Source organism: Garra rufa, chromosome 23 (assembly GCF_049309525.1).
Source record: "Garra rufa chromosome 23, GarRuf1.0, whole genome shotgun sequence".
NCBI lineage: Eukaryota > Metazoa > Chordata > Actinopteri > Cypriniformes > Cyprinidae > Garra > Garra rufa.
Window position 1 is genome coordinate 18,565,551 of NC_133383.1, and position 17,019 is coordinate 18,582,569.

Below are 17,019 nucleotides of genomic sequence, written 5' to 3' on the forward strand. Positions count from 1 at the left end.
AGCTAGACAAGACAAGTAAACCAATAAATAAAATTTATAAAATTCACAAGCCACTGTCGACTTCATTCTCTGGAAGTTATAAATCTTGCACTTGGTGCTTTAGAGCCTCAATATGATTGATTCCTGACCTGATGGGTAAGTGCTGACTACATGTGTGGATATGTTCATCTGTGTTGTCCCTCTCTCCCCATCACCCATGATGGACAGTTAGCTGTTAGATAATGACAGCCCAATACAGACAAGCTGTGATGCAAGCAGACCGACCTGTCACTGTGTGTCAAAATCTCCTGCCACATTCACACAAAAACACTCTCAGGTTCAACTTAGTCCACACCTGTGAACAGTGGATGAATTGAGGAAGATGTCTTAGCGGCCTTGAGACTCTAAAGATGTTTTTTTCAGTAAAACCATTTGAATTGTGTGTCATTTACAACAGCACAATTCAGAGTATAATTGATAATTCAAAGCAAATTCTGACTCGCACCTGGAGCTTTGAAAGGCTTAAATTAAAAAGACAATCAAAAGTTGATCCAAAAATTATAATATTGTATAGCAGTCACAACAGTCAGAGTTTTTCGACATACCCTAACTGTCTTGAACTGGAAAAAACAGTTCAGACAGAGCAAGAAAAGATGAGCCTTTGAGGTTAAAAAGTATATACATTGTAATAAAAAATAAATAAACAAAAAAAGATAATTTCCCTAGATAAGAACTTTCTTCCTTGGCTGGGATATTTTACAACCGCATTTGGGATTGTTTGGGGCACCATAGAAGTCCACCATATGGAGAAAAATTCTGAAATGTTTTCTTTAAAAAACATAATTTACGACTGAAGAAAGAAAGACTTGAACATCTTGGATGACAAGGGGGTGAGAGTACATTATCTGTAAATTTTTGCTCTGAAAGTGAACTTCTTCTTTAATGACAGGCAGCATTATACATGTTTATTAGGCTGCTGTCTCTTTAACACCAAACGCACATAGATCTAAAAATACTGCCTACTGTTTACTTTCGCTTAAGACAAAAACGGCTGCATTTATGATGATATACTGCCGTATTTTTGTGCATATTGGACAGTAAATGTGAAAGAAAAGTCAGTTCATGGGGCAGCCATGGCCTAATGGTGAGAGAGTTGGGTTTGTAACCCAAAGGTTGCCGGTTCAATTCCCACACTGGAAGGAATTGAAGGTGGGGATTGTGAATGAACTGCTCTTTCCACCTTCAATACCTTGAGCAAGGGGCACACAAATTTCTGTGCTCGTGTTACAGATGTGTGTGCTGCAAGCAAACAGTGCAAGTTTTGTCCCCTCCTTCACTTAAATCGTTTGACTTTAAACTCACATTAAAATGCGAAAGCAGGAATCGCTAAGCGGAATCAAAATGCGCGTATCTTATCGAATACCTGGTTCTTGGCAATTTGGAACTGGTTCTAAAATGGACCCGGTTCTCGATACACAACCCTAGCAGTGACCAAAACTCCCATCAGCAGAAAGAATCAAAAGGTTAAGCTCACCTTTGCTGAGGAGCATGTTGTGTGGAGAGAGGAGAACTGGTCTAGAGTTTACTTTTGCGATGAGAGCAAGTTTAATTTATTTGGGTCTGATGGAAAACACTAAAGCCCAAATGCGTAAAGAAGTCAGTGAAAGGTGGAGGAGGAAGTGTCACGGTTTGGGGGATGTTTCTATAGCAGGAGTTGGGCCTCTTATATAGCAACATGGCAGGGTGAATGCAAATGTTCATCAGAACCTACTTTAAAAACAGTTACTTCCCTGCAAGCATCTCCCAATCAGCCAACACTTTTCATGCAAGACAATGCCCTTGTCACGCTGCAAAACAGGTAAAGCAGTTCATTGAAGCTAAGAACACTGAAATAATGAAATGAACGGCCAAGATACCTGATCTTAATCCGATTGAAAATCTCTGGAAAATCTTTGGTAACAAAGTTATGGCTACAAAACTCACTTCAGTTACCAAACTATGGAAGAGATTGAAAAAAGAATGGACCAAGATCACACCAGCGCAGTGTAAGAAACGATGTCCTGCAGCCGCAGATGTGCTGAAGTCATAAACTCTACAGTTCCTACTAATTTCTGACAGCTGTAATCCTTCAAAATTTCAGTTGTATTCTTCTTTCGTGCTACAGTGGTTAGTGTTCTCTCATTTTGATCACTGTGTTCCACAAAATAAATGTTTTGTTGAAATGCCTTGGATATTTTGTCAAACATGTTAGTAGAACAGTAATATACCTACAGCTAATATTCCTTCATATTTTGAGATATGAAGATTAACTATATTTCATTATTCTGTGCAATAATACAGTTCACATTCTGCAACAATATAAACAAGAAAGTGTAGTGAGGTTGTTGTTTTTTCTGATACCAACAAAAGTTAATATACATATTTCCAGGCCTTAAAAATTGTCCTTAAGTAACCTAATATGGTTGACTTTAAAAATGTTAACAAAAATATATCTATTTTTAATGTGAATGTTCTGCTTTCTTGTGCTTTCTTTGAAATATTTCACACATTAGCTCTTGGCTGTGCTAAAAGTTTTCTACTTTGAGGATAAAAAAACAGTTGTAGTATTTAAAGGGAGAATGCTATCTGTGTAGATAAGCGTGTGTGCGCAGCGCTGGTCAGTTTTAGGCATAACAGCAAAGCAGAGCGGGACGAGTGGCAGGTTTATTGAGGTGCTGTCACCAGCCGTGTTTCGGGTCAAAGTGACTGACAGCTGATTTAGAGCAGTGCTGTTAAGCTATAAAGCAATCATAACCACTCCTGTTCTTTAGACACACTCCGTATCCTATCCACACTCACACAACACACTGACAGTTATAAACACACTGTCATCCAGACAGGCAAAAACAACCTCACTACAATTCCTCAAATGCTGGCACACAAGCACAAACAAAGACACATTTCTTTCCACACACACACACACACACACACACACACACACACACACACACACACACACACTGTGAACTTCTGTTCAAACACTTTAACTCCTGCCTCGATAATCAGCTAATTATAGGTGCGGTGCAACCGCTATATCTAAATGCTCATCTCTAATAAGGAACATTTCAAATTAGAGCGAGTGGGAGAAGAAGAGAGGGAGAGAACGGGAGTGACGAATGGAGACGGCAAAAGAACTACTAGATAATTGATGCGAGCAATTACAACTTCCATGTCAGAGCAAATTGGTCGGCATTTCTCAGCATGTAAGGGCCCCTGACCTCATTATAACAACTGTGTAGAAGAATAATCAAAATTAGCAGCGAGGTTTGGGGATCCGTGACAAACAGAGAGCGGAAAGTTTGACTCGAATGTAATCTGTTTTGACTTCAGCCACGAGAGAGCTATATCCACAGGTCAAAAGCTTCGGCAGAAACACGACCTCTCCGCAAAACGGCTGTGGACTCTTTCCACGTCCCGGAGAAATCAAATAATAACAGTAATCATTAAGAACAACATCTATATTATATGACATAAATCTGCTCCAGCGGCCATAATTACAGGGTGGAGATTGTTTTACCACATAGCGAAAGAATCCCCCAGCACAGGCAGAACTAATAATCTACAGCCACTAACCACGATGCTGGACTCAAATATGTTCACTGCAGAATGGCAAGAGGGCTACAAATCCTCGCAAAACCACTCAGAGAGTTCCAAAGCGAATGCCCGAGAGACCCAGAAAAAGAATGATTTTTCATAACACTGCATTTAGAGAACATTTAGATGAAGTCCTGGAAACACAAGCATAAATAAACTAGCTGCAATGCGTCTGTAGTGAGTATTATAGTTTCTCACATGGGTAAACAAATGCTATTTCTGTAAAAGGTTGAAGATCTAAAAAAAAAAAAACAGGGAAATGTGACAATTTCTATAATTTCATGTCAAATTTTGATACATTTTTCAATACTACATTTATGAAAAGGGTTCACAATACCTTTACAATTAGCTATTTAAAGCTGCTTTTGTTCTTTCAACCTTGAAATTAGATCTGCCTAATCTATTATGAATAGCACTGCTGAGATTATAAATCTGAATTTTGTATTCTAACTGAATTCTAAATTCAATTCTAAAATCCTGATTCTGTTTCTTCAACTTTGCAATTACGTCTGTCTCACCTATTATGAACTGCTAAAGTTATTAATCTGAAATTATTTCTAAATTCTGTATCCCTGAATCTGTTCATTCACATTTTGAATCTGAATTGAATTCTGATTTGGTTCCTTCTGATTTAAAATCAGCTGTCAATTATTCAACTACAATGAATGGAACTGCTGAGATTATAAATCAGAATTTATATCTGAATTCTGTATCCAAACTGAATTCAGATTCTGTTCCTTCAAACCTAAAATCAAGACTATCTATGCATATCTATATATACTTATACTATATATACTTATACTTAAATCTATATATACTATATATACTTATACTATCTATATATACATCTATTATGAACAAACTGAATTCTTTATTCAAACTGAATTCTATACATTCAAACTCAAAATCAAGCCAGTGTTACACACACTTAATAGCACTGCTAAAGTTATGAATCTGAATTTATATATATTCTGTCTTCCTGAATCTGTTCACCCTTAAAATCTGGTTTGCCTCACCTATTATACAAAAGCATTTCTGAGATTATGAATCTGAATTGAGATCTAAGTTCTGTATCTAAACTGAATTCTGAATTATGATTCTGGTCCTTTTGACTCAAAAATCAGGTCTGTCTATTATCTATCTATAACGAATAGAACTGCTGATATGAACGTGAATTAAGATCTGAACTCTGCACTGCTAAAATAATGATTCAAAATGTATGTATCCAAAATGTAATTCTGTATCCAAACTGAAATCTGATTCTGTTCAATCAAACTTAAAATCAAGTATGTGTCATCTATTATGAATAAAATGAATTCAAAATCAGGGCTGTCTATTAGCTATCTGATATGAATCTGAATTAAGATCTGAACTCTGAACTGATGAGATAATGATTCAAAATATATGTATCCAAAATGTAATTCTGTATCCAAACTAAATTCTGATTCTGTTCCATCAATCTCAAAATCAAGTCTGTCTCATCTATTATGAATAAAATGAATTCAAAATCAGGGCTATCTGATATGAATCTGAATTGATATGAATATGAATATGAATCTATCTGATATGAATCTGAATTGAAATCTGAACTTTGTATCTAAATTTAATTCTGATTCTGTTCCTTCTGACTCAAAATCAAGGTCAATCTATTATTCATCTACAATAAATAAAAGCTGAGATCACGATTTAAAATTCAATTCTGATTCTGTTCCTTCAAACTCAAAATCAAGCATGTCTAACCTATCATAAATAGCACTGCTAAAATTATGAATCTGAATTTATATCTAAATTCTGCATCAATGAATCCTTCCCTGTTCATTCACCCTTAAAATCTGGTTTACCTCATCTATTATGAAAAGCACTCCTGAGATTTTAAATCTGAACTGAAACCTGAATTGAATTCTGAATCTGAATTCTGATTCTGATCCTTCTGACTCAAAAGCAGGTCTGTCTGCTATATCTACAACAAAACAGCACTGTTGAGATTATGATTGAGAATTTATATCCGAGTTCTGTATCCTAACTGAATTCTGATTCTATTCACATTCAAAAATCAGGTTTGACTCTTCTTTTCTGAATAGCACTGCTGTGATGATCATTCTGAATTTAGTTTTTATCTGAATAAAACACAAATCTAAATTCTGGATGTAACCTCTAAATAAATTCACTCTAAAAATCTGCAGATTTCTTGTGTGTGTGTGTGTGTGTGTGTGTGTGTGTGTGTGTGTGCCGAGAACACGTCTTGACATGCTACACACCCGACCCCCGCACACGACAGCCCACTAAACAGGCCAAACTGCCACCTGACCCTCAATGTAAATATTTCATTGCTCTGCCTCCGTTAAGACCGCACTGAATGATGAATGAGCAATAAAACGTGTTACCCAGAAATCCCAGAGTACTGTCACTATGGCGACCAAAGAGCAGGTAATGTCATCGCTTTCTCTCAGCCGCTCGGTCTCTTTTTACTGTCTGTCTGTGCCTCTCTGCGTCAGATTAGCAGGCTGTAATGAGACTTAAAGAGCCGCTTTAGGACGGTCCCTCTGTAGGAGGGACGCCGCAATGCCGACCATGTTAAATTAACTGTCATATTTAAACCTTTTAGTTTGGTTTTGTTCCCGGCTCGGACTGACCTCATTATCGTCTCCTGCTTTGTCTCTCATCAGCAAGATGGTGACGGGTGGGCAAAGGCAGCAAACGCTCAGGGGGCACGATGCGTCCGTCCCCCATCCCTCTCGGCAAACACACACACACCAAAAGAAAAGCATTAATGTGCTGTTTACTGGAATCCGGCGCCCTGTAATTGCCAATTTATTTGATAGGCAGCCGGATAATGATGGCATTTCACTCCTGCCGCAGAGACTAAACACATGTGTGTTTGATTCGGCCCGTCTCCGCCACACATCCCCTTCTCTCCTCTTCCCTTTGCCCTGGCCTCCAGCCACCCTGCCTGGGGAAACCGTGCCGCCATCCTGGCTTCAAACGCGGCTGAAAGGGGACCCGGGGCTTCGGAGCAAATACAGCAAGCCTGCCAATTTATCCAAGGTTTGGGGTTACCGCTGGCGAGAACAAGACTGATGCACCATTTGTAGCTTAATGAGCTGGCAGCGCATGGGGACAGGGGGAGAGAGGGAGAGGGAGGAGAGAGGCTGAGTAAAAGAGGAAAAGAAGGGGGGGGGAAGAGAGCAAGATGTCCTGTGTGACCTCTTTTGACCCCCGTTTCCTCTCTGTCAAGCGAAGATCAACACCAGCCTCTGTCTCTCTCGGGGTTTTTTTTCATCAGTGCAGTGGAAAGGAGTACGAGAGAGAAGACATCATTAGCACACTGCCAAACGGTCTATAACGAGGGCTAGAATTACTCCTCGTAACCCCAACTCAAGCTTTCTCTTCGTTTTTGCTTCACTTTTATGAAAATGGTGTGCACATGCCGTCATGAATATATACCAAGGATAAACACTTTTACATGTCAAAAATAAAGAATTTCTTTCAGGAAACTCTCCAGGGGCTAAATTTTCATTTTAGGACTTATGACTCTATAAGAAAGGAAATGGAGAGAGTGGTGGTCATATTTTAAAAATATATATGTGACCCTGGACCACAAAACCAGTCTTAAGTCGCTGGGGTATATTTGTAGCAATAGCCAAAATTACATTGCATGGGTCAAAATTTTTGATTTTTCTTTTATGCCAAAAATCATTAAGAAATTAAGTAAAGTTCATGTTCCATGAAGATCTTTTGTAAAATTCCTACTGTAAACATATCAAAATGTAATTTTTGATTTGCAATATGCATTGTTAAGAACCTAATTTGGACAACTTTAAAGGTGATTTTCTCAGTCTTTTTGATTTTTTTGCATCCTCAGATTTCTGATTTCAAATAGATGTATCTCAGCCAAATATTGTCCTATCCTAACAAACCATACATCAATAGAAAGCTTATTAATTGAGCTTTCATATGATGTATAAATCTCAGTTTTGTCAAATTTAACCTTATGACTGGTTTTGTGGTCCAGGGTCACATACATACAAAAATATATACATATAATCTCACCTAAATGTTTGCTCACACGATGTATTTGTGCTTCTACAATTGATAAAATTAAAGGGATAGTTCACCCAAAAATTAAAATTCAGTCATTAATTAGTCACCCTCATGTCGTTCCAAACCCATAAGACCTTCGTTCATCTTCGGAACACACTTTAAGATATTTTTGATGAAATCTGAGAGCTTTCTAACCTTGCATGGACAGCAATGCAACTGACACGTTCAGTGCCGAAAGAGGTGGTAAAGACATCATTTAAAAAGTCCATGTGACATCAGTGGTTCATCGGTAATGTAATGAAGCTACGTGAGTACTTTTTGTCCGCAAAGAAAACAAAAATAATAACTTTATTCAACAACGCATGTGTGGTGCTGCTGACGCAAAAGAGTCAGCAATCAAACATAGAACCTGGATGCGCTGTGCATTGTTTACAAGCAGAAGATGAGGCACGCTGCACATAAAACAGTCTTTGTAAACATGAGGATTTCAACAGAGGATGACTTGCAATTTTTTACTCAGCCTTACTTATTTGAACCAGAATATACAGACAATGAACGTTCTATGTCAGAAATTGTTGAATACAGTTTTTTTTTTTCTTGCACACAAAAAGTATTCTCGTTTTATAAAATTATGGTTGAACTATTGATGTGACATGGACTATTATAATGATGTCCTTACTACCTTTTTGGGCCTTAAATATGGTATTTGCGTTGATGTCTATGCAGGGTCAGAAAGCTGTTGGATTTCATCAAAAATATATTAATTTGTGTTTCAAACATGAACGAAACTGGTAATGTAAACAGCTACATTGATTCTAAACATGAGTGTAATTCTTATATTGCAGGAATCATCATATTGAGATAGAGAGAGTAGCACTTAATCACTGACGCTGTTTTTTTTTAAATTACAGTCTGACAGAACGTTTTCAAATTACTGATTTGATCTGTTCATCTGTGTGGATTTTTTTACTCATTCAAACTTTCTGCTACAGTGAATAAATGTTCTGCGCAATACCTGCAATCCTCTGCCAAAATTTAGGCCCTCCTCTCCATATCTGTTATCTAGTACCTCTATGGTGGTATGAAGTGGCTTTTTTACGGTGTGACTGTGAATAACCTGCTTCCACCATCCCCTCAGGACTGGGATGCTCTACTTTAAGTGTGACCCTGAGAAACTGCTCAAGCAAAAAAGGAAAAAAAATAAAAGTATCTCCAGCACCTTTCACCACTTCCTGTTTAGACTACTCAAGGGTTTCAAAATATTCAGTAACAAAGAAATGCACATACCAAGAAACTTAACTTTTAACTTGGTTCTTACAAGACAGTTCACTCAAACAAATTCTACTTTCGTGTTAAAGGGGTAGTTCACCCAAAAATGAAAATTAGCCCATGATTTACACACCTTTCAGGCATCCTAGGTGTATATGATTTCCTTCTTTTAGATGAATCCAATTAGAGTTATATTAAAAATGGCACTTCCAAGCTTTACAATGGCAAAGGTGGGTGTTTCTCTTCATCAGTCCAAAACAAGTCCAATAAAGTGCATCCATCCATAATAAAAAGTGCCTCACACGACTCCAGGGGGATGAATAAAGGCCTCCTGTAGGGAACTGAAACAATGCGTTGTTGTAAGAAAAATATCTATATTTAAAACGTAAGAATCACTCTTGGTTTATATCAAAATTCTCCGACATTTTATTTTACAAATCCTCGTTTTGAACTTCTAATTCCTTTGTGTTCGTCACTTCTGCACGGCGCAACGTGGTCTTCCGCCTGGAGCTGCTTCCATGTACGACCAGATGGCGGGAGCTAGATTAAAGTGATTATTACATTTTAAATATGGATATTTTTCTTATAAAAACACATCGATTCGCTACAGGAGACCTTTATTCACCCCCCGGAGCCATGTGAGGCACTTTTATTATGGATGGATGCACTTTATTAGACTTGTTTTGGACTCATGAAGTGAAACACTTACCACACTGCCATTGTAAAGCTTGGATAATTTTTAATATAACTCCGATTGGATTTGTCAGAAAGAAGGAAGTCATATACACCTAGGATGCCTGAAGGGTGAGTAAATCATGGGCTAATTTTCTTTTTTGGGTGAACTACCCCTTTAAGACTCAAGTTGAAACCAATCACACAAAAGCCATTCTGCATATCTTTGTGGGTTGTTTTTACCTGTCCAATAATCAAACCCTATCTTGCGCTTCATCTCCAACTTTATCTGCTTTCCCCATTCCACTTACATTTCTTCTCTTCCTATCTCCCTTCCCTTCTCCTGGCCCCCCTCTCAAGCTTTATCTCTTCGGTCTCCTCTCTCTTCCCTGACGAAGGGCTGCAGGTATCATTTCAATTTCTGATGTCAACATCAAATTACTTATTTCATTTCATGCCTGGCCAAGCATCCTATAGCTACACGCAGGAGCGGTCGCGCTCAACTCGTTCTGCCGTGTCTGTTCTGACGACTCGCCCTCCAGCTGACAGCTCTAATTATGCCCGATATCTGATAGTGCCGGCACACACTCGCACACTCACATCTCCACCGCGGGAGCCAAGGCTTGGGGTTTGAAGAGGGCCTACGCCACACTGACTAAGCTTCCGCACGAGAATGTGTATAAGATGCATAAACAAGACTTTCAAGGCAATGTAAACTGTATAGACTGCCTTTACATGGTTGAATGCTGCTTCAAGAGGGTTATATATGGCTGTATTTGTGTAGAGTGTGTGATAGTACAATTTTAAAAAGCTGGTAATTACTGCCACAATGTGAAGTTTGACAAATTGATATGTAAATATTTGCATTTTTAAATAAATACACTAAATTTGAGTTTTATTGACGTAGTAGATTTTGAATTCCAGCGCTTTAAATATACGCTTTGTGTTTTTACGGTACATCACTGATGTCCAAGCACAGTCACTGGTGCGTTTTTCACCGTGCTGCTTTCTGTCATCTCCACTTCTACGGTGTATAAGCACAGTCGCGCTTCAGCCTGAGTCTCCACTGAAGCTGCCAGCTGAGTAAATAGGATGTTCTTATCACCACCCGAGCACAAACACATACCAGAGCCTGCAGGCCTGAGGGTGCAGACAGCCTCCGCGCTCCTCTACCTCACACCCTGACAACACAAGCACACACACTGAGCTCAAGAAGAGCTCGGCTCTTAAAACACTCCTATTGTTCCTGTTGGCACAGGGCCTTGTCAGTTTAACCAATGGAGTGGATAAGAGAAACTATAAAACACTGTTTAAACATTGAACCTCGTTGCTCTTAAGAACGAGGCAGATAAGAAACACTGATAATGATCAGGTGTCAAGACCAGGCCTACCTTAACTCAGGTGTTAAAAATATACTTTCTAGTTGTTCAAACATTCATGCAGTATCTAATAGGAATAGCTTTAATACATTTTGCACATTATTTGTGACCATAAATGCCAACAAATGTAGATTTTGTTAGCATTGCGAATGATGCACTGATTTGAATGGACTCACGTCTGTCAGTCTATCTCTGGAGCTGCTCCGGATGGAGGGTTTGGATTCTCCACTCACGCTCTCACTATCGCTGTCTTTACAGTTGTTCTGGCCCGGCTTCAGCTGGAAAACACAAAGACAACCAAAAATTAACAGTCAGATCCAGCAAGAAGAGAAAAAGCACTAAAAGACATTCAACATACTGTTACTAATGTACAGGCCAAAGAAGAAACAATACTGATGCTCTCTGGATCAGAATAGAATAATCTATTAGAGCTATGTAACTAAATAGATTATATTTGGATAGGGACCAGACCACAAAACCAATGGAAGCAGCTCGGTTAAAAGGCAGCTACTGTACTGGATGTACACTACTGTTTGAAAGTTTGGAGTCTGTTATGCTCACCAAAGCTGCATTTATTTAATGAAAAATACAGAAAAACAGTAAAATTGTTAAATATTATTACGATTTTATTTGGCAAAGCTACATTTTCAGCAGCAACAGACCTTACCTCAGATTAAAAATGAAGCTGTGAGAGACAATACCACTGTATAAAGGTCTTATACCATGTAATTTTCACAACTCACAACTTTTAAGAGTTTTATGGAGGGTATTTTTGTCTCTTTTCTTATTTTCTGAAAGACACTCTGTCAGAACAATCAATACAATTCACTGAACGCACGTGACTTCTATCCCTCAGCCTGGTTAGAAAACTTTTTGTAACATTAGAAATGTTCTTACTGTTACTTTTTCATCAGTTGAATGAGGATTTTTTTTTAAAAACATTCTTTAAAAAAATCTTACTGATCTTATTATGTAAAATAGCAAAATACATAGATTTCTTGTAGGGCTGCCCTCGACTAAAGATTTTTCTGGTTGACTAGTAGTCATTCATTTTACGCATTAGTCAACTATTAGTTGCATGTTTTTTAATAAACCATATAAATCATAATTAATTGCCTTTAATTGCCTACATAGCCTAATAAACGCATGAAAAAGCTTGCCACAGCACACTGGCAGATACAATAATTATGAATGTCAGGGAAAAACAGCAAGGAGACTGCATTAATGTTTTAATAATTTATTGATAAAAAAGTGCTTTCTTTGTTTTCGGCTTAAAAGATGAAGTCGGCACTGACTTGTCATCTCCACAGTAGGGGATGCGCCTGAATGAATGTTTCGTACGGATTACATAATCTGAGAATATTTGTTTTCCATTTGAATTGGTTCATTCAAAAGTAGACATTTCACTCTCTTTAGATATATTTTTCATGTCTGTGAGGCAAGTATGCACAGAGTTTCGTGCTCAAGTTCACAGAGACTAAGACGGCAGAAAGCACATCCTGTTTGCTTTCATTATTTTATAAAAGCACAATGTTCTGTTGTTATTCTGAGTGCATACAAATAAACGTAGCATCTTTACAGATTCAAAAGATGTATTACTCTTATGACAGAGTATTTTCAGAGCAAATGATCACATTGGTGCCTCCATCTGTCATGCAGTGAGCATGCTACTGTTCAGCTTCCACACTCTGCACACTCCAACACTTAAATTATTTTGTGACTAAGCGACTAATAATATGTTGGTCGACCAAGCATCTTCTCATCGACTAAGGGTTAGTCGACTGTTAGGGGGCAGCCCTAAAAATAAGTTTCATATGCAAGAGCTTTGGCCCAGAGAGTAATGCAAAGCAAGCAAGCAAGCAAGCAACTAATAAATAAATAAATAAAGCTTTACTAATAGATGCATCACAAAGAAATGCCTTTTCTGTGAGCTCATCAACCTGTATGGCATCCATATGATTTCAGCCACTGAAGCCTGACTTCATATCAAACTTGAGAGAAAGAGAAGTAAAACCCAACCGAACCACATCAAAAGCCGTTTTCCGTTCAGTAAGTCACTCTCCCCATGCAAGAACCAGAGATTCACAGCAGGTGTCCTTCAGCAGACTAGAAATCATAAAGAACAAGAGCAGAGCACAGAGGAGAAGGACGAGGGGGAAAACGGGAGGAGGACATGAAATCCAAAAACATCTGAGCCCCAGTAAAGTCTGGAGAACAATGCCATACTCCCGGGACCCGGCGAGTGTCGTCAAGGTCTGCGATTTACGTCTTCTGAAGCTTCACCATTCAGACGGCTGCTTCCGCACCCCTCGCCCTGCCAAAACCCGCCGCCTTCATCTCTCAGCACATAAAAAGCCAGTTTTATGAGTCGAGATGAGCAGTAAATGACTGCAGTGTCACTTAATGGAAAAAGCAGAGTAGGCCACGGCGCACTGGGGGGTTGTTTACCGAGATGGAGAGATAGATCGGCCCGCTCATTTCTTTCCCTATCTTTCCCTCCCAGACATTCCCTCTCCTTCTCTGTCTCAATCGCTCTTTCATACTTCCCCATCACGTAGGAGAATAAAAACAGATTCGTTGCGATAGTTCCCAACAAAGGCGGCGGGACGGGAGGAGGGAATAAGATGAGGGTCGGAGAATATCTCTTTTCACTGGTGCAGGCTGTGGGTTGTTAAAGGCGCACAGGCGGGATAAGGGACTGCGGGGAAGAGGGCCCTTGTGTAAAGCACATAATTAAAATGAAACTGTTCCTTTTCTGTAGCCATTAGCTATGTGAAAGGATCTCTCTCAGAGGGAGAGCTCACTGACTCCAGGCAGAGACGCTTGCTTCTACCAGCAGGCCACCGTGATAAGAGGCCTGCACTGCTCAGAGAGAGAGAGAGTGAGAGTTGGCAATGACAAAAAGGAGGACAAGCAACTGAAAAGTCTAAAGTTAGAAAGGTCATCCAGGTGTCATTTTTTATGTACGTGTCACATTTCTCTTGAGAAAGAATGCGCTGAATGACTGCTTTTCTAATACGCATCTACATCTATTTTTCAATAAGCTGCCTCATTAACTTCATCTAAACTTCTATCTCAAGGGAAGTGTATCACCCAGTCAAGGTCAAATACTATTTTGTGTTCTTTTAGACTTCAGATGAGAGAAACATCAACCAAATGTGAAAAGCAGCACTTATCAAATTTGGCTGATAATCCTTTGACTCACTTGGTGGACTCTGTGAGATAGAGCTCATGTAAAAATATGGTTTATGAATCAAATTTCAAATAACTCTTGATGTAATGGCATTAAAAGGGTTACTTTACACAAAAATAAAAATTCTGTCATTAATTATTCACCCTCACGTCATTCCAAATCTGTAAGACCTTCGTTCATCTTCATTCATTGAGATATTTTTAATGAAATCCAAAAGCTTTTTGACCCTGCATAGACACAACTACCACACTCAAGGCCAAGAAAGGAAATGAAGACATTGTTAAAATAGTTTGTTTTTGTTTTCTTTGAGCACAAAAATTATTCTCATAGCTTTATAACATTACGGTTGAACCACTGATTTTAAAGATGTCCTTAGTACCTTTTTGGGTCTTGAACATCACATGTCAGTTGTTTTGCAGTCTATGCAAAGTCAGAAAGCTCTCGGATTTCAGCAAAAATATCTTAATTTGTGTTCCAAAGATGAACAAAGGTGTTACAGGTTTGGAACAACAGAAGGGTAGGTAATTAATGACAGAATTTTCATTTTGGGGTGAACTATCTCTTTAAAAGATTAGTTCACTTCCAGAACAAACATTTACAGATAAGGTACTCACCTCGTTGTCATCCAAAATGTTCATGTCTTTCTTTCTTCAGTCGTAAAGAAAATTATGTTTTTTGAGGAAGACATTTCAGGAATTTTCTCCATATAGTGGACTTCTATGGTGCCCCGAGTTTGAACTTCCAAAATGCAGTTTAAGTGCGGCTTCAAACGATCCCAAATGTGGTTGTAAACGATGCCAGCCGAGGAAGAAGGGTCTTAGCTAGTAAAACAATCGGTTATTTTACTCACTGGCACCATAGAAGTCCACTATATGGAGAACATTCCTGAAATGTTTTCCTCAAGAAACATAATTTCTTTACGACTGAAGAAAGAAAGACATGAACATCTTGGATGACAACAGGGTGAGTAAATTATCTGTACATTTTTTGTTCTGGAAGTGATCCTTTAACAGTACCACAGGTTTTCACATTTTTTACACTTTCTTCTCAACTTCAACATTCATTCTGCTCCCAAGTTCAAAGGAAACATATAAAAGATGAAACAATATTACCAGCATTACAAAAATGACATAAATGTAAATAAATAATTTGAATAATATGTATAAATTATACAATAAAATAATAAAAAGAACAATTAGCAATCAACTAATCAAATAACCATGGACAAATAAAAATGAATTTTGAAACTACTGTAAAACTTCTGTATTCAATATCTCATTTAATTTAAGCTATTTAGCTCATACGCTAATATGGATAAGGTTTTTACAAGCCTGCTTGATTTCATTAGACTTATTAAAACCATTTGTTTTACAGTGAGTATTTTCTGCTTGTTTATTTGATTATCATTTAACCAACTTAGAGTTAATGTCAACACAAACTTGGCAACAGCTGGTATCACTTTTCAATAAGTGGCTCTGGGCAGAGAGCTTACACTGGTTAATAAACATTTAAATAAACAGGTTTCAGATCAGTATTGGCCCGTTCAGGTGACAGAAACTGGCTGTAAATATCCTGGGCATTTATGGTGGTGGCCAAAATGAACACTAGTATTATCACCAGCTAAAAATGGTTTTAAGTCAGTTATTTCTATCTTTTGCTGTAGTGTGTCAGTAGGAAATGTTTACATTTCCAAACGTTCATTTTGCCATTAATTGTAACAATCCAGTGAGATTTTTGTTTGCACAAGGAGTCTGACAACAGCCAGTGCTCCACACAGAGATCTGATCTCATCAAACTGCAGCAATGTTCAACATTTAGGTGAAAACATTGTGAAAACTAAAAGGTTTCACTTTTTCATGATGCATGAAGTTTACTCAAGATGAAAGGCTCTGAAGAAAAAGCATCACTAAATAAACTACAACAGAAAGCAGTTGTACTATTCTTCATGTAAATAATGCAAATGTCTATGCATAAAGATCAAACTCAGATTGCACATCTACCTTTAACCAGTTAAGCAGGTACACCTTTTACTAGGATTATAAGAAGTGCAAAGAAATGAACAGATTTGTTATTAGTTTCCCTCATTCAATTCCATTTAATGCCTCTTAAATAGCCTTTGAAAAATGAACAAGTACTTTCTCCTCAAGGCATGCTGGTCATTTCTTATGAGTTCTCTGAGTAATTTTTAAAGCGATTTGATTAATAGAGGCGTTAAGCAAAAAAAAAAAAAGTCCAATGCGGGTAGCCACGATAAATTACCATCATCAAAAAGTTGAGCGCAAATCGGGTTTCCACCCACAGTCAATAAATCAGAAAGCTCAAGCAGTCCTGTCTATAAACCTCTATGTCCACACATCGTCTATTACTCCACTTTTAAGGTTTAATAGGGTATCTCGCTAACTCAGAAATGACTCTGAAGTCTAGACGCATAAAGAACGATATCCATTGTGTTCATTTTTATTGCTCCCATGCTCGTTCTGGCACTACTCCGCTCGGTTTTGGCATATGATCGTTACCTACTGCTGCTCGCTAGATTAACTGTCATAACAAACTTAATGCAGTTTCTTTTAAAAATGATCTTTCTTTGGAAAGCAAGCATCTCCCATATGTACGTGCACGCGAGCGTGTACATAAAAGCGTTGTTTATGTGCGCAGACGGGCGTCTGTGGGTTTTCTTGTGCAATCATAATGACGTTAATGAAGACTGACAGCTCCACCAGGTTGCACCATAAGGATAAACTCCTTTAACAACCCTGAGAGCAGCGCCTGAGTAAAGATTCCCCCTCCAGGAAGATAACAAACAGATGGTTTTCATATTCCAGCAACTAATTCCTCAACAATTAAAAACACAGT

General features: G+C 38.2%; 1 protein-coding gene across 5 annotated transcripts in view; it reads right to left on the reverse strand.

Moving 5' to 3' along the window:
- Window positions 1–17,019, reverse strand: part of auts2a (activator of transcription and developmental regulator AUTS2 a) — a 473,806-nt gene that overhangs the window by 247,438 nt on the left and 209,349 nt on the right. For all 5 annotated transcript variants that reach the window (XM_073829732.1, XM_073829730.1, XM_073829733.1 and 2 more), the window contains exon 4: window positions 11,150–11,251. In XM_073829732.1, coding sequence (XP_073685833.1) covers window positions 11,150–11,251 — 102 coding nt within the window. The remainder of the gene's footprint in view (window positions 1–11,149; window positions 11,252–17,019) is intronic.